This window comes from Oncorhynchus masou, chromosome 1 (genome assembly GCF_036934945.1).
Source record: "Oncorhynchus masou masou isolate Uvic2021 chromosome 1, UVic_Omas_1.1, whole genome shotgun sequence".
NCBI lineage: Eukaryota > Metazoa > Chordata > Actinopteri > Salmoniformes > Salmonidae > Oncorhynchus > Oncorhynchus masou.
The window spans coordinates 26,609,946-26,632,099 of NC_088212.1; the positions used below are offsets into that span (position 1 = coordinate 26,609,946).

The 22,154-nt window shown below is 40.8% G+C and overlaps 1 protein-coding gene across 1 annotated transcript in view; it reads left to right on the forward strand.

Moving 5' to 3' along the window:
* Positions 1–22,154, forward strand: part of LOC135540583 (solute carrier family 15 member 4-like) — a 44,388-nt gene that overhangs the window by 16,116 nt on the left and 6,118 nt on the right. The window contains exons 6-8 of the mRNA XM_064967097.1: positions 3,850–4,030; positions 9,835–9,993; positions 17,554–17,712. Coding sequence (XP_064823169.1) covers positions 3,850–4,030; positions 9,835–9,993; positions 17,554–17,712 — 499 coding nt within the window. The remainder of the gene's footprint in view (positions 1–3,849; positions 4,031–9,834; positions 9,994–17,553; positions 17,713–22,154) is intronic.

The following is a 22,154-nucleotide window of genomic DNA, read 5'->3' on the forward strand; positions in this document are numbered from 1 at the left end:
CTCTAGGCCAGGGTTCCCCAACTGGCAGCCTGCAGGCCGAATTTGGGGTGGTTTTATTTGGCCCCCAAGTTAATACTTTTTTTGGGGGGGGGGGGTTCTTCTTGCATTCTACAAATGATTTGCAATTATCTTCTGCTTGCAATTATCTTCTGCACCCCAAACATACGCTCTAGAAAAAAGTGCCACGTGGCTGAATCTAGTTGATGATCCTTGCTCAAGACTGTCTCCTGAGTTCCATGCATGCACTCATTTATTTAGCTGCAGATGGTTCACTGTGCTTCAGTGTCCATATGGCATATAGACACATTAGTTGAATTTTAACTTTTAGATTTCTATAATTTTAATTCAGATTTTTATGATAAACCAAGACACAGTGATTTTGAGAAACATGCATGTGAAAATCATAACTGGCACGCAGATCGGTAAGATAAATTGGCCTCTAGGCCAGGGTTCTAGGCCAAGCTTTTACCCCTTTTCCAATTAGTAATAGTACCAACTTGGGAGAGGAGTTACAGCGATGGGACAAGACTACTATTACCAATTGGAAAAGCTTGGCCTAGAACCCTGGCCTAGAAGCCAATTTATCTTACCGATCTGCGTGCCAGTTATGATTTTCACATGCATGTTTCTCAAAATCAGGAGATAAGAGTGATCATAAAAGAGCAAGGATCATCAACTAGATTCAGCCACGTGCCACTTTTTTCTAGAGCGTATGTACCGACTCGAGAGGCAAAGGTCGAGAGCCATCCTCTGAAGCACAACCCTGTCAAGCAGCAATGCTTTTTCACACACTGCTCGCTTAACCTGGAAGGCAACCGCACCAATGTTTTGTAGGAAACACCGTACAACTGGCGACTGAAGTCAGCTTGCAAGCGCTCAGCCCGCCACAAGGAGTGGCTAGATTGCGATGATAAAAGGATGGGCCGGCCAAACCCTCCCCAATGCTGGGCCAATTGTGTGCCGCCTCATGGGTCTCCTGGTCATGGCTGGACCCAGGTCTGTAGTGACACCTCAAACACTGCGATGCAGTGCCTTGGACCACTGAGCCACTTGGGAGGCCAGGAAACTTGAAACTCGCATGCCCCCTATGAAGTGATTTGTTTAACAATGACATGACAACACGATGGCAACACCCATCCGTAGCACGCGCTCCAGCAGGTGTATCTCACTGATCATCCCTAAAGCCAACACCTCATTTGGCCGCCTTTCGTTCCAATACTCTGCTGCCTGTGACTGGAACGAATTGCAAAAATCCGTGAAGTTGGAGACTTTTCTCCCTCACCAACTTCAAACATCTGCTATCTGAGCAGCTAACCGATCGCTGCAGCTGTACATAGTCTATTGGTAAATAGCCCACCCATTTTCACCTACCTCATCCCCATACTGTTTTTATTTATTTACTTTTCTGCTCTTTTGCACACCAATATCTCTACCTGTACATGACCATCTGATCATTTATCACTCCAGTGTTAATCTGCAAAATTGTAATTATTCACCTACCTCCTCATGCCTTTTGCACACAATGTATATAGACTCCCCTTTTTTGTCTACTGTGTTATTGTGTTAATTGTTTACTCCATGTGTAACTCTGTTGTCTGTTCACACTGCTATGCTTTATCTTGGCCAGGTCGCAGTTGCAAATGAGAACTTGTTCTCAACTAGCCTACCTGGTTAAATAAAGGTGAAATAAAAAAAAAAAACATCATGACTGGTTGTTTTAAAAGGTAATACATTTTTACAGTTAAATGTAAATGTCTTTACTATAAAACCCATTTAAAATGTCCCTTTAAAAAGAATGTGCCCCAGCTGATTGCTATCTGTATGTGTGCCAGCATTTGTGCTATGATGATGGTGACTGTTGCTTTGAACAAATGCTAGATACTCTCTCATTTTGGCCATTACTTTTACTTGAAGGTTAAATATTACAGTTGTATGTCCTGATTCAGAATGGGAAGGATTAGTTTCCCTGTAGAGATGAGCCAGTATGTCGGTGATAATGCATCAGAGGCAACAGTTGGAAGCAGTCAAGGTTCCTAAAGCCCAGAGGATTAAATCAAAAGTTTGACCTAATCACATGAGCAATCTGTTTTTTTTATTGCATCTCTTGTGCTTCTGTCAGACATAATGTTCCTGGGTGATGCTCTTGACTAGACTAGGCCAGTCCATCTGTTGTAGTGTGTGCCCCCATTTCTCCCAGGAAGTAGCCTATTTGAGGTGTTTGGCTAATCCACAGTAAAATATGCATACTGTATGACTTCAAAGGAGAGACAAGCACCTGTTAAAGGGTGGTTTGGGTTTGTTGCTACTTGATACTTTTAGATTCCGTTGTCTCTCTGGCGTTTGGTAAGGGAAGTGTAGAGTAAAATGTGAACTGAAACACTTGCTCTTTAACCACACATTCTAGCGTGCTAAAACATCCATCTTTAAGTCCAAAAAGAGCAAAAGCATTCCACTTATTCAGATTTCCATTTGTATTTCAATACTATCTTTCAAAACTGATTTCAGGTGAAATTAACTTTTCTCAGATAGTGATATTTATGAAAAGGTCTTAACATTTTCAAGTGTCATTTAAACTGGAAATGTAATTACTTATTTTCATTCTCAGCATGCAATATGTTTCCAAAAAAATAACTGCTTTTCACCCTACTCTAAGCAGTCCTTAAAATGAAAAGGGAAGTGAGATTAGATATCTTTACCTTAGTAATGTTGTGCTCCTTAGATTCTGAGGACACATTTGAGCTGTATCTTAGAGTTGTGGTTTTATTTTTCCAGCAAAGGTCAGGAAAAAACAAAAATATGAATGTGTCATTAGTCTTCCAAAGTGCAGAGACTTCTTGAATAAAAAGCCACATTTTCCAGACTTTTGTCCACCTGTGTTTTTAAGGTGTCTTCTCTGTATACTCAGTCCAAGGGAAGATTAGTTGTTCTCATCTGGGCTATTTTTCTGATTAACATTTACCCATGTTAATGTGCTCCCTTACCCCTGTTAAAGTGTGCCGACTGGGGCACTTCTGCCTCTCAAACTAGATTCCCCCGGGTGCAAATACTTATCCAAAACATGAAAGTATGCTATGACACACTCATACTGCAAAGGCACAATGTTTAAATTACCAGCAGTTAGTCTAAGAAATGTAAATTCAGTCGGGCAATAAATGGGACCATCAGATGTTTAGAACTAAAGATGTTTTGGGAGTTCAGGACGCACTTAACATTTGAAATTCAAAATAAATCAGGCCTATGCAGCTTGCTGTAGCATTGTTTCTTATTCTAGCAGAAATAACTGAATTGTAGGCTACGTTTTGAGATATATAAAAATGTTTTCCCATATTGATTTCATTTATCTAATATTTTCATGTGAATAATTATGAAGAGTATTCTGTCAATGGACTTCTAGATCTATAGCTATATTATAATTAATATTGTGCGCTCCTTCTATGGTCATTTGCTAATGCTAATTGCTACTGCAATTATCTATTTCCCATTACACCCTAACACACTTGCTGCTGGGACATGTTAACAAACCTACAGTACATAGCTTTGAGAAATTCTGAATTATCCTGGTCAATGATCAATTGTTCTTTGGATTGGTAGGATTCATCTTTGTATTTATAATTTAGTGAAATGTAAAGGATACTTTCATAACTGTTTTTAATTAAAATTGAACTTCAGTTCAGTTTTAGTTCTGTCCATTCGAGGGCGCCAATACAGTGTCGAGGCCATCAGCACATCCCCTCTCACCCCCGAAGCACTGGACTGTAGTGCACTGACACTCTTTCTATTGTTTTTCATGCTCTGCACTTCTTGTACATATTCTCTTGTTTTTTTTCCACCCCTCTGAATTCCCGGCAGATCACGTTCCGCTTCCCTGCCGCCTGGCTGACAATGTTCGACGCAGTGCTTATTCTCATGCTGATCCCTCTTAAGGACAAAGTGGTGGACCCCATCCTCAAACGCAGAGGCCTGCTGCCCTCCTCCCTCAAGAGGATCGCAGTGGGGATGTTCTTCGTTATGTGTTCAGCTGTGGCGGCTGGTGAGTGGAGTACACTGAGTGCAACAGCTAACCCTTACTTATTCCGTGGCATGTCTAGAGAGACTTTTTAATTGTAGTTCATGCTAGTAAATCTTCCATTTACACCACCCAACATCCTCATCAAGCCACAGTTTCACCATTTCATACTGTTCACTATGATATGTCCCACATTTAAAGTGTCACATGTTAGGGAAAACCCAACTCCTTGATCTCGCATCTCTCAATGATCTGTGTTGCGGTTCATTATTCTGTGGGGGACATTACTGGTAGATGTCAGGACCAATGATGTGTGTCAACCCTAGATGACTGACAGGGTGCGCTGTTTGAAGCCACTGCGCAGCCATTTTGCGCGCTCTTCCATTGTAAAAAAATATATTGGAAGCTATAGAAATGCATTTATTAATGTCTATTCATTTTTGACAAGTATATTCTATTAGACACCTTAATGCATGTTTAAAAAATTATACGGCGAACAGCGCGACTATAAGCTCAATGTTAAATTCAAATCTCTATCATATTTGAGCCAATATATTAAGTGAACTGAACATGAATAAAAAACATGAAAAATAATAAAAGCATATATTTGTACTAATGTTACTTTCCCTACTACAACAAAGAAATATGTAAATGCATGTAATTTTGTTCTTAACATTTTATTGAAATACTGCAGAATTCCATTAATTGCTATGGGAGGACTGCTCCTTCTGGGAAATGCCAATATGGCACAGTCGTTGGCCATTACATAGCATCAGCAATCCAGGGTTTATACACATCATTGGTCAGGATTCATGAGGCAAACAGGACGAGCAAGCCTATAGTGAAGATGTCATAATACCAGGCACTGTGGCAGGAAGATAAAATAAATCGACAAGCCACTCTGATTTTTTTTTTACCAGGCGAAGAACATTTGTGCTGCTAAAATTACACCATCAAAAAACGGATGAGCGTGCTTTGTAATTTTTCTAAAACAATACATGTATTACTAGTAAAAAGTAACTAATGTGGTATATTGATTGATTACATTTGTGAACTAAGTCTTTTAACCATAGTATCACAGAAAAAACAAAAATGTTCACCTGCCCCTTTACGTGGTAGTGTGACGCTGTTTGTGCCTGTGAGATTGAGTCTGACTAATAGAAGCGCTGTCTTCTCTTCCCTAGCTGTTGAAATTCAAACAGAAAAATAACCGAGCTTGTGAACAAAACAATGTAAATGGTCAAACACAAGGACAGTCTCACTTCAAATCAAATTTTCAAATTTTATTTTTTATATAGCCCTTCGTACATCAGCTGATATCTCAAAGTGCTGTACAGAAACCCAGCCTAAAACCCCAAACAGCAAGCAATGCAGGTGTAGAAGCACGGTGGTTAGGAAAAACTCCATAGAAAGGCCAAAACCTAGGAAGAAACCTAGAGAGGAACCAGGTTATGTGGGGTGGCCAGTCCTCTTCTGGCTGTGCCGGGTAGAGATTATAACAGAACATGGCCAAGATGTTCAAATGTTCATAAATGACCAGCATGGTCGAATAATAATAAGGCAGAACAGTTGAAACTGGAGCAGCAGCACGGCCAGGTGGACTGGGGACAGCAAGGAGTCATCATGTCAGGTAGTCCTGGGGCATGGTCCTAGGGCTCAGGTCCTCCGAGAGAGAGAAAGAGAGAGAGAAGGAGAGAATTAGAGAACGCACACTTAGATTCACACAGGACACCGAATTGGACAGGAGAAGTACTCCAGATATAACAAACTGACCCCAGCCCCCCGACACATAAACCACTGCAGCATAAATACTGGAGGCTGAGACAGGAGGGGTCAGGAGACACTGTGGCCCCATCCGAGGACACCCCCGGACAGGGCCAAACAGGAAGGATATAACTTCAGTAGGCATTAGTTTCAAGTAAATTAGACCAACTTTTATGCATGTGTTCAGCGCTTCTAAAAATGAATATTTTACTCCATTCTTCACATGTGCACAGCCCCCAGCCAGGTAGTGTTGCAGCGTTAGGTGGAAAAGGCTATGTAGGATTTGTAGGTCTTTGACTTTGTGCAATTTTTTAAAACTTTTTTTTTTTAATTTACCAGCTTTGAAACAAAACTGAGGAAATACTTTGAAAACAGCTACTGCAACATTTATTTTACTATAAATGTGATCATACATATCAATTTTTATTCACAAATGCGAGTACTATGGAGCCCTGACCACCCTCTAATGTGGATGGTGAAATAGACATTTTACCCCCCAATTCCAAAATCATCTCGCAGGTGTTAATTTTAGACCCTGCTTACCCTGAAAAACGATTGTAACCATTTCCCTGTTTGACCACTAGGTTTTATGGGTATTATGACTCATACTGTGGTACTCTGTTGCTTGGCTTTATTTTAGCAGTATGTGGATCATGTTTCGACATAGTTTAAGGAGGTAAAGGGCAGGCAGCCAGGGATTTATTTGCAAAAATCCTAAACATTCATAGACCTGACAACTGGGGGGGTGTTTATTAAGTCTTGCAATGCGTTTGGTTCTTAAAATGGTAAACAGTTTCCAAACAGAGCAAACGAAACAAGGAAGGGACCTACTTATTAATAGAAACTTGTTTTTGTTTGGAGTAAACGGCCTCTGTTGCATAACGGACTGTGGATTATCTTTTGAAATAAAGTCTAATCAAATTAATTTGAATTGACAGTTTGACATTTCAATTTGGAATAAAATCTATTTTTTATAAATGTATTATTCTGTGCAGATTGAATAGCATATATTCAGGCAAAAACATTTTGAGTGAGACGAGCCTAAAGTCAGCGAAAATAGCTTTTCTCAAATCAGTGGCACGCTTGAGAACCAAATGCACATTTAATTTTATTTTTCGCTCCAGCATAATGAGCACTTTAAATGTGTTGGTGTCCACTATGACATTTGGGATATTGAATCCTGTCTTCACAGCTGAATGCTGTTAACAACCATTTGTAGAGGATAATTAATATCTAGTGTGGCGTAAAATATTTCATTTACAGTAGCATTAAACAACACCCCCACAAACACAGTCTGGTAGTCAATGCTTTGTTCTTGTAGTTATTCTATTTCTATTCTGCTGTATTTCTGTGTCATAGTGGATAGAGGGATAGTGATCCAGAGGCTTTAGCTAGCTGGTACCCCGTGTGGGGATGTCATCAGAGCCTAATGAAAGCCCCAGAGAAACAGCCCCTCCTCGCCAGAGACAGAGCAGCTTGGCTGGATCCCACTCACTACTGCAGCATTGTCATTAATAAACCACAGCCAACCACAGGCACTCTGTAGGAGCATCTACTTACCAACTTAGTGTGTGTGCACGTGCACACAAGGTATTGTAGGTAGGCAGGAAAGATATTTATTTTAGCCTGTTTGATGAGACAGAACTTCAACAGCATCAGTAGAATAAGTGTTTGTTTTGTTTGCCATTGTAAAGTTATAATAACCACTTTTAATTAGGCTATTCTTTACACAGTGCTGTCTAGATGCTCACTATGCCATTTATTATTGAGTATATACAGTGAGCTCAAAGTATTGGGACAGTGACAAATGGTATGTTGTTCTGGCTCTGTACTCCAGCACTTTGGATTTGAATGATACAATGACTGAGATTAAAGTGCAGAGTGTCAGCTTTAATTTAACAGTATTTTCATCCATATTGAGTGAACTGTTTAGAAATTACAGCACTTTTTGTACATAGTCTCCCCATTTTTAGGGGGCCAAAAGTATTGGGACGAATTCAATATAATAAGTAGTCAAAAGTTTAGTATTATGTCCCATATTCATAGCATGCAATGATTACATCAAGCTTGTGACTATATGGACTTGTTGGACGCTTTTTCTGTTTGTTTTGGTTGTGTTCTATTATTTTGTGCCCAACAGAATTTTGCTGTAAATTTCTAAATGGTTCACCTGATACAGATGTGAATACCCTCAAATTAAAGCTGACAGTGTGCACTTTAACCTCATGATATATTATCATTTCAAATCCAAAGTGCTCGAGTACGGAGCCAAAACAACAAAACATTTGTCAATGTCCCACTACTTTTGGAGCTCACTGTATTTATTTCAGATGTTGGAAGGCTTTTTCCAGCCTTTTATTTACCATAAGAATATTTTAAAAGGAAATCGCATCACTTGAAAGTAGAGCGAAGAAAAAGCTTGAATATTTCAGAGACAATTTGGTTTATGGCAGCGCAGCATCATCTACTGTGGCCATTGGTCACACAGAGGACATGGAAGTGGTGAATGCTGCACAACTCCTTTACTATACCCTGCATGTTCCCACCTCTTCATACTGCATCACTGACAGTACTCCCACTGGCGTATCTATGAAATACTCTCTTTTAATGTATAAGGCAGCAAATCACAGAGGCATAGTATATTCATTACTTTTGGAAACACTTTATGTCCTATACTTTTCATTGTCTGTAACATGCTATGTTCCCCTTCGGAGAGGGCTTTTAATTCTACTGCAGGCTGGTACTCTGTTACACCTGCTAACCATTATATTAAAGAAGCCTTCGCTCGCTGCTTCCTTTAACTCATCTCCTAGTGTATAGATGGGGAACACTGTAGGATAACTGACCTCATGATGGAACTGTATAGGGAACACACACCATAGGACACAGACAGATGTGCAGCTGTTTATCAGCCATAGTGGTATCTGTTGCCCCGGGCACAGCTAGCATCAACACTGCCTTGCACACCTGCCATCCTCAATTCACAGGGTTGGCATCTATCGCTATGCCGACCTGCTCTTGTTGAGTTGTGAACCACAACGCTGGCCCTCACCACATGGTGTGGGAAACATGCCAAAGAAGCTTTGACATTGAATTTAAGGCCAATGACATTGCATTTTTTAATCACTTTCAACAATCTGTTTAGCTAGTATTGAATATGTTCTATATTAGATGTCTAAAAGTAGCTCTAGTTTTATTTATTTTTACGCCCAGGGATAGGGCTCAAATGCCTTATATGATGTTAAAAAAGCAGTATATGTGTGCATGTAAGAAGTTGCTCTGGGCAGGGCAGCAACCGCCTTGCCTTGGATGGACAAGCAGTATTATAGCCTAGATAGATTATAAGGCCCCATCCCCTCTCAAATACAGCATTAATTGTGGGGCGACGATAGGAGTATGTCTCTGGGAGTTATCTAGAAATAGCTGCTGCTTCCATGATAATGGTTATCAAATAAAGCTTTTAGGAATCAGCAGCTGCAGATGACTACTGCTAGGGGTGTTATTGTTAAGTTGATGGCTCTCTCTTCCATTACAAACTTCTGTAATCACTGAGTGTGAGCGTGCAAATGTGATCTTAATGAAGCACTGGCTTTGATTTGACACTTAAGCCCTAATGGCCTGTCAGATCCCCCTAACTCCTGCAACAGAATATGTTTGGTTGTCTGTGTCTCTTAATATAGAATGCTTAGGACTTTTAACAAGTATTCTGTTTTTCTGATGGTTGTATTTTGAGGACAGGCATTTTTCGATCTGCCCTGTTTACGGTGTGAATGCATCTGCCATTTTTATTACTTGTTGGGGCTTGAGAAAGTGGTGCATCACGTCAAAGAAAGTTTTTAAAAGCTGAATCAGTCCAAGTTAATATCAGCAAAGGTGGATAGCCATTGATTTCTTTCGTAGTGTTTTCTTTTCCCTCATTAGTTATGTAAAAGTATCTCATTATTTTAATAATCCATAATAGAGAGTTCCGAAAGACGGGAACACGCTTTTGTTTCCATCTGTGTCTTATATTTATGCAGTGACATAATTCAAGCATCTCGAACTAAATACGTTTACCCCTACAGGTATACTGGAGACAAAACGACTTGAGATCATCAAGTCTAATGGCACATTCGACCAGGTCTTTGGCGACGTCATCTACTACGCAGCAGATCTGCCCATATGGTGGCAGGTACCTCAGTATGTGCTCATTGGAATCAGCGAAATCTTTGCCAGCATCGCAGGTGAGTAGAAAGCTGTTCGGTTGCCCAGTGGATATATACCATTATAAAGAGATTCAGAGATCTGATAATGACGATGATAATTGTCTAACAGATTTGGTTAACAATTCTAACTTGGTCTTGCAGTCCATACTAGATGGTAGATGGTTAGCATTCCTATCTTAATTACAGCACTACCATTATCCGGTAGGCAATAATGGCAGGTTTTTGTTGAAGTGCAGTAGTCAATATAAAAGTAAAGTAGTCTTTAGCGTGCGTTGTGATGAATAGTCTTCCTCTCCTCCAGCCTTTGAACAACCTGACATTGATGTTTCCTCTGTTCATTCTTAAGACTCCAATCAATGGTTATTTTCTAAAACACAAAAACCCTTCCTCTGCATCCTTACATATGTGTAGCAGCCGTTGTCTGAGCTACTGTTGAAATTGCTCGGTAAGGAGGGAGGGATCAATCAGTGGGGATTGATTTTGCCCAGGGCCTAAAATGAACACCCGCCAAATGCTGGTAGATTTTGGCATTGGCGGGTAAGATGACTTTCAACAGCCACGTTGGCAGGTGGTCAGGGCTCCACAGTGCGAGCATGTCACTCGCATTTGTGAATACAAATAGTCAAATATGATTACATTTTACAGTATACTGTAGCAAAATAAATTAGCAGTAGCTGTTTTCAAAGTTCTTCTGCTGTTTTTGTTTCGTAGATGTTAAATGAATTGCACTAAGTCAAATAACTGCGAATCCGATCCTATCCCACCTCGCGCTGCTACACTGTCTGTCTGGGCCCAGTTTTTCTATGTTTGAGTTCCAACTGGTAGCATAGCTGCGGGAAGTAGGGTGCTAATATATATAAAGAAAAAATGTAATTCAGATTTCTCAGGGGGGCTGCAGCACCCTTAGCACCCAAAATGTATATGTGTGTGTGTGTGTGTGTGTGTGTATTTCACAAAGGTAGTGCACTGGGTCTTTACTAGTATTAGCGGACCAATATAGACATCTGTAGCACCAGCAAAAACATTATTTTCCATCATCTCTTCTGTATAATCAAGTACAGTATCTTGCAGGGTTCAATAGTTGTTGCCATGTCTCCTCCTCTGTGATTTGTCATTCTAATGAAATCCACAAATGACAAAACCCTGTCCTCAAACATTTACATGAAAAGGTGCAAAGGTATGAGCAAAGACACAAATATTTTTTATCAAATGACATGGAAAACAACCCCTTTTTGTGCAGAATTAAGTTATCATCCTTACAAACCCCTTAATGTAAATGTACATTACTATATTGTACATAGGCTGGTAATCTAGGTTTGTTCCTGTAGACTTTCTATCACCATGGATAAAACAATACAGTAATTGACTTCATTGAGACATCAAGTGGTTTGTGATGATATGGCTCAGTTGGTAGAGCATGGTGCTTGCAAAGCTAGGGTTGTGGGTTCAATTCCCATGGGGGACCAATACAAAAACATATGAAAATGTATGCACTCACTACTGTAAATTTTCTTTGGATATCAGCATCTAATAAAATGTAAAAGGAATGAATAGACCTTTTCAGTTTACCCGTAGAAATAAGCATTTTGTTAAGTATTTCAAGAAACTGGAAAACCTATATCAAGCAAGTATTTTTATATTCCACAAGTATTATCAGATTAACTGTTTTGTACAGATAATTATCAGACTCAAGTTACAAATGCTGGTAAACACTCAAATACAAATGCATTTAGTTTTGAAAAATCAGCAGCGACCCCACCCCCAAACTATGTCCTGCGGCTATGACTGTTGGGTAGAGAAGACAACGCGGCTACTCGTCAGACTCAATCTCACAGGCACAGACATGATTCAAGTCGCGTCACCATGGTAACCTCCCACCCTTAAAGGGGCAGGTGAAATTTTGTCTCATTTGTGATATTTTCTTAGACTTTGGTCACAAAGGAAATTAAGCAATATACCACATTTTACACTATTCAAAGTTTGGGATCAGTTAGAAATGTATTTGTTTTTGAAAGAAGCACTTTTGTCTATTAAAATAACATCAAATTGATCAGAAATACAGTGTAGACATTGTTAATGTTGTAAATTACTATTGTAGCTGGAAACGCCTGATTACATTTTTTTTTTTAATGGAATATTTAGATAGGTGTACAGAGGCCCATTATCAGCAACCATCACTCATGTGTTTCAATGGCACGTTGTGTTTTCTAATCCAAGTTTATCATTTTAAAAGGTTAATTGATCATTTAGAAAACCCTTTTGCAATTATGTTAGCACAGTTGAAAACAGTTGTTCTGATTAAAGAAGCAATAAAACTGGCTGCCTTTTAGATTAGTTGAGTATCTGGAGCATCAGCATTTGTGGGGGGGGGGGGTTTACAGGCTCAAAATGGCCAGAAACAAAGAACTTTCTTCTGCAACTTGTCAGTCTATTCTTGTTCTCAGAAATGAAGGCTATTCCTTGTGAGAAATTGCCAAGAAACTGAAGATATCGTACAAAATGTCTCGCATGGAATAGCCATCATTTCTCAGAACAAGAATAGATGGACGAGATTCAGAAGAAAGGTCTTTTTCTGGCCATTGAGCCTGTAATTGAACCCACAAATGCTGATGCTCCAGATACTCAACTAGTCTAAAGAAGGCCAGTTTTATTGCTTCTTTAATCAGAACAACAGTTTTCAGCTGTGCTAACATAATTGGAGAATGGTTTTCTAATGATCAGTTAGCCTTTTTAAAATGATAAACTAGCACAACGTGCCATTGGAACACAGGAGTGATGGTTGCTGATAATGGCCCTCTGTATGCCTACAATAGTCATTTACAACATGAAAAATGTCTACACTGTAGACTGTAAATTTGATGTAATTTTAACTGACAAGAAATGTGCTTTTCTTAACCTGTTTTTGCTTTGTCACTATGGGGTATTGTGTGTAGGTTCATACGGGGGGGACAAGTTAATCCATGTTCGAATAAGGCTGTAACGTAACAGAATTGGGAGAAAGTCCTGGGGTCTGAAGACTTTCCGAATGCACTGTATGTGGGCTCAGTGTGTGGGCGTGGCAAAGATCAAAGAAGATGCTACAATATGAATCTGTAGAGAATTATTATGCCAACATTCATATGTTCGAAAGTGAAACTAATTCACGCTGTTCTACTCAGAGAAAGTAAAGTTATGCTTTGAATCGTGGATATGAATTGTCAGTTGTGCAGAAATCCTTTGCATGTCAAATCTTTGTCATTCCTGTGTGTGGTGACACACTTGTCAACTGCAAAGCCTACAAGCACAAAATGACAGGCAAGGCTATTTTCTTCTGCTTGCCCTTGATTGAACAACTGTTGCTCCTAGATAGATGTTGGCGTCGTCAGTTCATTGTCGTCACCGTAGCGATCGACTGAAGAACAGCTTTACTGTTGACTTAAGAACTTCTATTCACATGAGGAGCAAATCCTACAATCTGTCCTCCCTCATATCTTTGAAGGTTGAGGTATTGTTAGATGTAGATATTACATAAGCTCTCCATTTTGACTCTACAAGCAGAGTGCCATTGAAATCAATAGAATCCTACCTCATTATTTTCTTTCGATTTCTCCTGAAATCATGATCATTACCAGGCTCGGGCTTCAGTTTCGGACAGATATCAATTACCTGGATGACTGGGGTTGTTGACACCTCTCTTCATGATTGCGTCATCCTCCCATCTGTCTATTCGGTGCACTGTCATTGCAGTCACTTCGTCACCATATGTTTTTTTACATTGCATAGTTTCAAAAAAACAAGTCCACAAGGTCTATTGTATCATAAGAGGAATATGTTTTTTTCCACAATTTCTTCAACATGTCTTTCATACATAATCTCTATAATGTGTTAGTTATTGCTAGTTGTTTCTGGAGATTGTGTTTCTTCTCTTCCTTAGCCCAAAAATGGCATCTCCACAAAGGAGACCTTTTATGACTTAGTGTTTAGTCTTTGTATTGTGCCTCGTGGGGAAGGCTGAAATGTGAGCCAGACAACTGAGTGGTCTGCCAAAGCATTCAACACTGTCTTGAGTGAAGCCCCCGGCATCCAGTCATCCACTTTCTTCTGGCACCCATAGACTGACTCAGTCTAAAGAAGTAGCTGTGACTGTGTCATGGCCATAAGCTCTGTGGATCCCCGAGATGCCATTACAATGGCCAACCATGTTGGTTGTTGTGGAGGGATTGGTGTCAATGCCAGCTCTGCCACCTTATGGACCTTGGAAGCATTACTGCTTCCAACTTCAACTAGGACTAGTCCTAACCAGGGGGAAAAGACACTGTAGGTAGATGTTGTGTGGCTGAGGGCGGATGCAAAGACATTGCACAGATACAAAGAAAATGAACTAACCGGATTAAATCAATTGAACATGATTAAGTTATGTTTGGAACAGCGTACACATTGGTTCGCCCGAGGTGTCTATTAAAAAAACACTGGCAGTCACACTTTACTCCCATATCAGAATGCCCATGAAATTCAAATACAGACAGAAGAAAGCTGCGGGGAGCCCTAAAATAAACTTCCCCCACTGGGGATATCTTCAAGGAAAATTGGTTGACTGAATTGTGACATATGTCTGGAAAAACAGTTTCCCCTTGGTCTTATTCTGTTTGAATAAATCCTTTTAATACATCTAGGTTCCCACCTCCCCCACTACAATTCCTTCAGCCTCAGAGGGACTAGGGTAATTCTGTGCTGATACACCACCCGCAGTTCTCCTGCTTTCAGGCACTAAGAATATACGAAAACTTTGCAAAATGTTCCCCTCTGGGATTTTTAATTATGTATTGCTCTTTTGAAAATGTTAAAGGCTAATGTTTTTTTCCAAGAATGAAAAATCACCCCTGCAACACAGCCCTCGGGAGAAAGCTTAATAAAATATTTTAACTTTCTGGTTCCCTTTTGAATAATTCCGCCTCTTGGTGCAAGAAGGTCAGGCTGTTTTGTTTTGCGTATCGTTGGGAAGCGGACATCATTATTATTCCATCTCGACTCATTGTATCCACCTCCACATAGACAAGTAGGGGATTCATTGAAAATTGTCCTGCAAATACCACTTTTTCACTACAGATCCCATTGTACTGCTGTGCATTGTCCGAGAAACCTCATGCATTCCCCCTATGATATGTAGGCTATTACAGCTTTTTTCATTTGCTGTGAAAAGGTTACCCGAGGATACAAATAAAGAAATGTTTTCAGGTGGAAACAAATGGAAAGGTCAGGTATGTTGTGGCAGTTTGACAGTGTAATAAAGTTTTCACCCCACATTCTTTTTTTCTATTAGTAACGCTTATTTTGTTTCAGTCCTCCCTCTGTATCGTAACAAGCTACGTCAGTCCCAGGCCAGGTAACTGTGAGAGGAGTCCTGTATCGTAACAAGCTACATTAGTCCCAGTCCAGGTAACTGTGAGAGGAGTCCTGTATCGTAACAAGCTACGTTAGTCCCAGTCCAGGTAACTGTGAGAGGAGTCCTGTATCGTAACAAGCTACGTTAGTCCCAGGCCAGGTAACTGTGAGAGGAGTCCTGTATCGTAACAAGCTACGTTAGTCCCAGGCCAGGTAACTGTGAGAGGAGTCCTGTATCGTAACAAGCTACGTTAGTCCCAGTCCAGGTAACTGTGAGAGAGTCCTGAGTCCGTTAGTCCCAGTCCAGGTAACTGTGAGAGGAGTCCTACATTAGTCCCAGGCCAGGTAACTGTGAGAGGAGTCCTGTATCGTAACAAGCTACATTAGTCCCAGTCCAGGTAACTGTGAGAGGAGTCCTGTATCGTAACAAGCTACGTTAGTCCCAGGCCAGGTAACTGTGTGAGAGCTACGTTAGTCCCAGTCCCTGTGAGAGGATCGTAACAAGCTACGTTAGTCCCAGGCCAGGTAACTGTGAGAGGAGTCCTTAGTCCCAGTCCGTAACAAGCTACATTAGTCCCAGGCCAGGTAACTGTGAGAGGAGTCCTGTATCGTAACAAGCTACGTTAGTCCCAGGCCAGGTAACTGTGAGAGGAGTCCTGTATCGTAACAAGCTACGTTAGTCCCAGGCCAGGTAACTGTGAGAGGAGTCCTGTATCGTAACAAGCTACATTAGTCCCAGGCCAGGTAACTGTGAGAGGAGTCATGTATCGCATGCATTTTTTGGTAATTTTTCCCACAGGTGTAAAAAGGCATTCTTAAAACCCTATCAGGTTCTGAGACTCCATCAAAAATCGATTTCTCATTTATCTGACTTTCATTTATTTGCATGTCCAGCCTTTATTTAGCTTCACAATGAAGTATTTTACCATTTCATTTTCAGGGCAACCAGAGCTATAAGTAGAACACAAAACCATTTTGAGACAAACGTTTGTGTTCATTAGTCGTACTAACAAAAAAAAGGTCAGCCAAAGCAAAACCCTGATAAATGAATTTATATAAATGCTATAAGTAAAAAAAATCTCACTGGGAAGTTAATATCCAACTAGTCAGAGATAAATGTGTGGCATTTGGAGTTTGACAGCCAGTGTGAGCTTATAGACTATAGGAAGTCACAGGACGGTGTCTATGTGGAAGAACCATTTACCTTCTAACGACTTTTGTGTGGCTTGTGTCAAAACAATTTACACGTACATGTTCCTGTGATTCTTAGCTTTTCATAGATAGATTTTATCAATTTGCACTCTACAGACGTCCTTGTCTCAAACACAGCTCTAGCTCAGCCCCCGTTAATCACACAGACTAATGGTTAATATCTACGGATGAAAAAGAAAGACTAATCCAATGGTAGATAAACGCTCCAACATTAGTGGGACTAATTGGATAACAGAGGCTCCCCAATCTCTCCTGACAGCTGCAGTCATAGGACCTCATTTGAAAAATCACAGGTTTGACGCGACATTGATAATTTAATGTCAGCTAGCAGGCAGGCAACTCTCATGGCAAAAGAAACTATTTGACCCCCCCCCTCTTGCTCTCCCTCCCCCTCAATCTCCTCCTCTGTCTCACGACACAAAATATTGAGGGACTTGTCCAGAAACAATAGCAGCTGAATAGGTGCTTCAGACTGGTAGCCTGCTGGGGGGAGAATAGCTTTACGTTTCACTGATATTTAGCAGTCAAACAATGCTGCAGTGGGCCAAAGTCTATCTCATGTATATACATTTGTCAAGTTGTTATGGATGAAAGGCCTGTTATTCTAATATAAATCTTATCTCTAAATTGGAGCTCTACAGTGATTCATTGGAGTTGATTCTGTAGTGATTGTCCCTTGGCTACTGTGTCAAGGTGGGACCCGTGGGTAATGAGTCATACTCACTGTGACACACAGTCTGCTGCTGACCACTATACAACAGCCACATTCACACATGGCCAATGGGCTGTCCTCTGCCAAAGTCATCGAAAACACTTTGAACTGTTCATCACCCCCAGCCAGGGTACAGATATGGATGTTGTTTGCCCAGAGTCTAGAAATGTGTTTGGATCAATGTTAGCATCAGTCAATGTTTACTCTGTATGGCCAGATGCACTGCATGAGGGTTGACTTGTTAGTATTTATAGTTTATTCGATGAGTTAAGCGTCTCTGTCTCCTCTTCCAGGTCTGGAGTTTGCCTACTTAGCTGCCCCCAGGTCCATGCAGAGTGCCATCATGGGGCTGTTCTTCTTCTTCTCTGGGATTGGCTCCTTTGTGGGTTCCGGCCTACTGTCCATCGTCTCCCTCAAGGGGATTGGCTGGATGTCCTCCCACAAGGATTTTGGTAAGAGAGCAAACCCACAGCCAATACAAGCTCTTAAAGCAGGTTCTTATGAAACAATGTTCATTACTCACGTTAGAGGAGGTGGACAGGCTCTTCAGAGAGAAGCAATGTGATTGAGAATGATGGTGCATTGTATCGACTCAGCCTGCATAATGATCTGTATACGGACTCTAGGGAAACCTGTCGGCGCAATGGGCCTTAAACATAGTTCTGAGACTATCAATACACTGGTCATTGATCTTTATGAACACAGTTTTCCGGGGATGATGAAAACTATGATATTATGCTTCTCATGCTCAATGTCTTGCGTTTTTATAGATGTTACTGTAAAATTTATTTGACAGGAACATCAGCAGCGTGACAAATTACTGTTGTCCTCATATAGCAGAACACCGTATTGGCACTTGGATTACTTCAGCAGGATTTAGTCTCACAACGTCAACATAAATGCATTTCCTGGGGGACAAGAACTTTCATGTCTCGTCCTGATTTGAAAATCTATTCCAGGAGTTAGTAAATTAGTTGATCCGAAGAAGAAAATATGACCTGGTTCAATTCCCTTGTTTTAACAGTGTTTTCCGTCATAAATAGAGATGTCAGACTAACAACAAAAGGTTTGTGTAACTCTGTCGTAGTGATAGAATAAATGGCATGGCGCTGGCAGCAAATGGATGTGTTCCCTGGTGAGAGGAGCCTCCTGGCCCAAATGCACCTTCCTGGGAGTGTGCGGTAAATAAGACCACACTGTAAATTGTTTACCCATAAACACCTAATAGCTCATTAATACAGTGTGCTGACAGGTTGGGAGGTATTTTTGATGATGTAAGCACTTGGAGATGCTTGGCATGGCTTCCTAAATCCATCCCTCGCCTTCCCTAGGGGCCGTTTGTTTAGTAAGCATCATTTGATTGTTAAATGAGACCCCAGTTTGCCTGCGAGCTTTCTTTCTCTCGCTCTCTCTCCTTTTTGACAAAGTCATTTAAAGAGAGACCGGACAGCGTAAGGCTTTAGCCTCAAAGCCTGTCAGAAATCAGTTTGTTGTGCTGTTGTTTTTTCCACTTACTTTGCTGGGCTTTACCGATCTCTACCCCCCCCCCACACCACACTCCTATGACTCAGCGCTCTCATTTACATGGCTGAGGGATGTGTGAGGTGGAGGCGGAGTGAAGCATGGATTACTCAGCTCACCAAGCTCCTGTTTAGAGTGGTGCAGGCTTGGGGACAGACACCCAATATTAATCACAGGCTGTGGGCCTGATTACACAGCCCACTCCTCTTAAGTAAAGCTGCCACTTGGGCACACCAGAGAGCTGGCAAGCTAGCTAGCTACCTCCTTGTCATGCTGGAGACTACTACTCACCTCTCTGTCGCACTACACCACCACTACACCATCTGTACACCAATCTGTCCAAATGTAAAAGCATATGCTTTTGGTAACTAGTATTTGTATTGTGTATTCGACTTGGTGACGCCACATACTGTATGACTGGTCATTATCACATTCCTTTATGTGGTCCTAGAAAATGCAGCCATCGTCTCCTCTGACGGAGACTGCAATGTGCTCAGTTAACCCCACGGGTAAAGTCAACGAAAGGTCAACCTTCTGCCTTTGCTTGTACACCTACAGATGGTTTATTCTGCTGAAACGGGTGCTCCTTTCAGTTGTTGCCCAATGTATTTATTCATACATCATTGACTTTTAGGAACACAGATGCATGATGCTTTGAGTATGTAGCTGCAGTCAAGACCAGGAAATGGCCTTTTTATTTTTATTGTACCGCGTTCAAGTCCTGACTGATCCAGGATCAGATGTCTGGGGATTTTGGACATTCACAGTTTGGGTTGAGACCCTCATATCCTGCTCAAGGACCATTGGGTGACACTTAGTGAAATGTCAGTGTTTTAATGGGGGAGCAAAGGTTCCAGAAAAAGAGAAATGCTCAGAGCTATTCATCTTTCAAGAACTCTTGATTACAGCTACAGTATCTGGTATTCTTAATAATATGATACACTATGTATGTGGACAACTATTCGGCAAACATTTCACTCCAAAATCCTGGGCATTAATATGGAGTTGGTCCCCCCTTTGTCGCTATAACAGCCTCCACTCTTCTGGGAAGGCTTTCCACTAGATGTTGGAACATTACTGCAGGGACTTGCTTGCATTCAGCCACAAGTATTAGTGAGGTTGGGCACTGATGTTGGGGGATTAGGCCTGGCTCGCAGTTGGCGTTCCAATTCATCCCAAAGTTGTTCAATGGGGTTGAGGTCAGGGCTCTGTGCAGGCCAGTCAAGTTCTTCCTCTACTGATCTCGACAAACCATTTCTGTATGGACCTCGTTTTTGTGATCAGGGGCATTGTCATGCTGAAACAGGAAAGGGCCTTCCCAACTGTTGCCACACGGTTGGAAATACAGAATTGTCTAGAATGTCATTGTATGCTGTAGCGTTTACATTTCCTTTCACTGGAATTAAGGGGCCTAGCCCAAACCATGAAAAACAGCCCCCAAACCATTATTCCACCTCCACCACATTTTTACAGTTGGGACTATGCATTCGGGTAGGTACAGTGGTTCCTCCTTTAAAAGTTGCAGCGTACTGCAGCGCAGCTTATATGGTGTCACAGAATTCTATAGCACGTTATTTAAGTGTGAACCACTGGTACCATTAATGCTAGTTAGTGCTAGTTTGACCACCAGAGGGAATCTTTGAGAAGCATTTGGTAGCCTTTAATAATGGCTGTACTAGAGATTGCGGGCATGCGGAAGAACAGGGTTCAATTCCCCGACGGGGAGGAAGGAGTAGGATGTCCTTGTAAATAAGAATTTGTTCTTGACTGATTCCATGTGTTATTTCATAGTTGTGATATCTTCACTATTATTATACAATGTAGAAAATAAAGAAATGCCCTGGAATAAGTAGGTGTGTCCAAACTTTTGACTGGTATTTGCTTATAATTTGCTTATTATTATGGTATTTCTATTCCAAGTAAAACAAAAAACTCTCTGGGTTTCAGTTAGGATAGAACGGAAAATATGGCACTGTACAACGTGACAATCAGGAATACAGTACTGGTCTATTTAGCTAAAGAATCCAGTGTCCTGCGGGCACACGGGAGACCGGAGTTCATTTCCCGACAAGGAGGAAGGAGTAGGCTGTCCTTGTAAATATGAATTTGTTCTTAACTGACTTGCCTAGTTAAATAAAGGTTACACTATGAGCATAATTTAAACACCCTAATTTTCTAATTCTAGTCTAACTAATACCCAAACAGAGATTTTAATGAAAATAAAAATCTAATTGAATTTATTAAGACCAGTCCCCATGCTTGTCTCAGAGCAGTGCGAAACGGTGCTAAAATAGTTGTTGTTGCTTCAAAATCCTATTGCTTCCAACTTCAATATGCTCTTTAAATGAATAAGACCTACACCACTTTTAACAGCACATTACTCAACACTAGTGAGACTCATGTTGCCTACGGTAGGCCTACAGTATATTGAAAAACATGACGTGACTTTCCGCCAATAATTACATAGAGGATTGGAGGATATTTCTGTAATTCAGTGATATTTATTCCTATAGTAATTTGTTATGCATTTATAACTAAATAAACATTGGCATTTTGAAAGTGTTTTTATCATTTTATTAATGAAAACATAAAGATGCCATTATTAGTTACGTTGTTTTAGTTTGAACCTGCGGACTGGCACTAAGAACAGAATATCGGCAACGTTTCCCTAGTCGGCGCCATTATTAGTGCAATAACCCATAGTGTTGCCAGTATGGCGGGGTGGGGGTCCACCCCTTCCCACTTCCTCCTCGTCCCTTCCCCATGGGATAGGTCAGTCTTCTATGCACAGCTCTGTGCGGTCTACATTTTTTTCTGAGGTCTTGGTTGATTTCTTTTGATTTTCCCACGATGTCAGGCAAAGAGGCAATGAGTTTGAAGGTAGGCCTTGAAATACATCCACAGGTACACCTCCAATTGACTCAAATGATGTCAATTAGCCTATCAGAATCTTCTAAAGCCATGGCATAATTTTCTGGAATTTTCCAAGCTGCACAGTCAACTTCTGACCCACTGGAATTGTGAAACAGTGAATTATAAGTGAAATAATCTGTCTGTAAACAATTGTTGGAAAAATTACTTGTCATGCGCAAAGTAGATGTCCTAACCGACTTGCCAAAACTATAATTTGTGGAGTGGTTGAAAAACGAGTTTAAATGACTCCAACCTAAGTGTATGTAAACTTCCGAATTCATCTGTACATGTACTGTACATGTAAATACTAGAGCAAAATGTCTCCCTATGAAAGGAAAAAAAATCGGAGTTTTTTTTAATGCTGTAAATGCCATCTGATCAACTCCCAATAACTTTAAATTTAACAATGAATCTAACAGCAGAAGCCTGTTATTTCCTTTAATGGTGTCAAAGTTCCGCA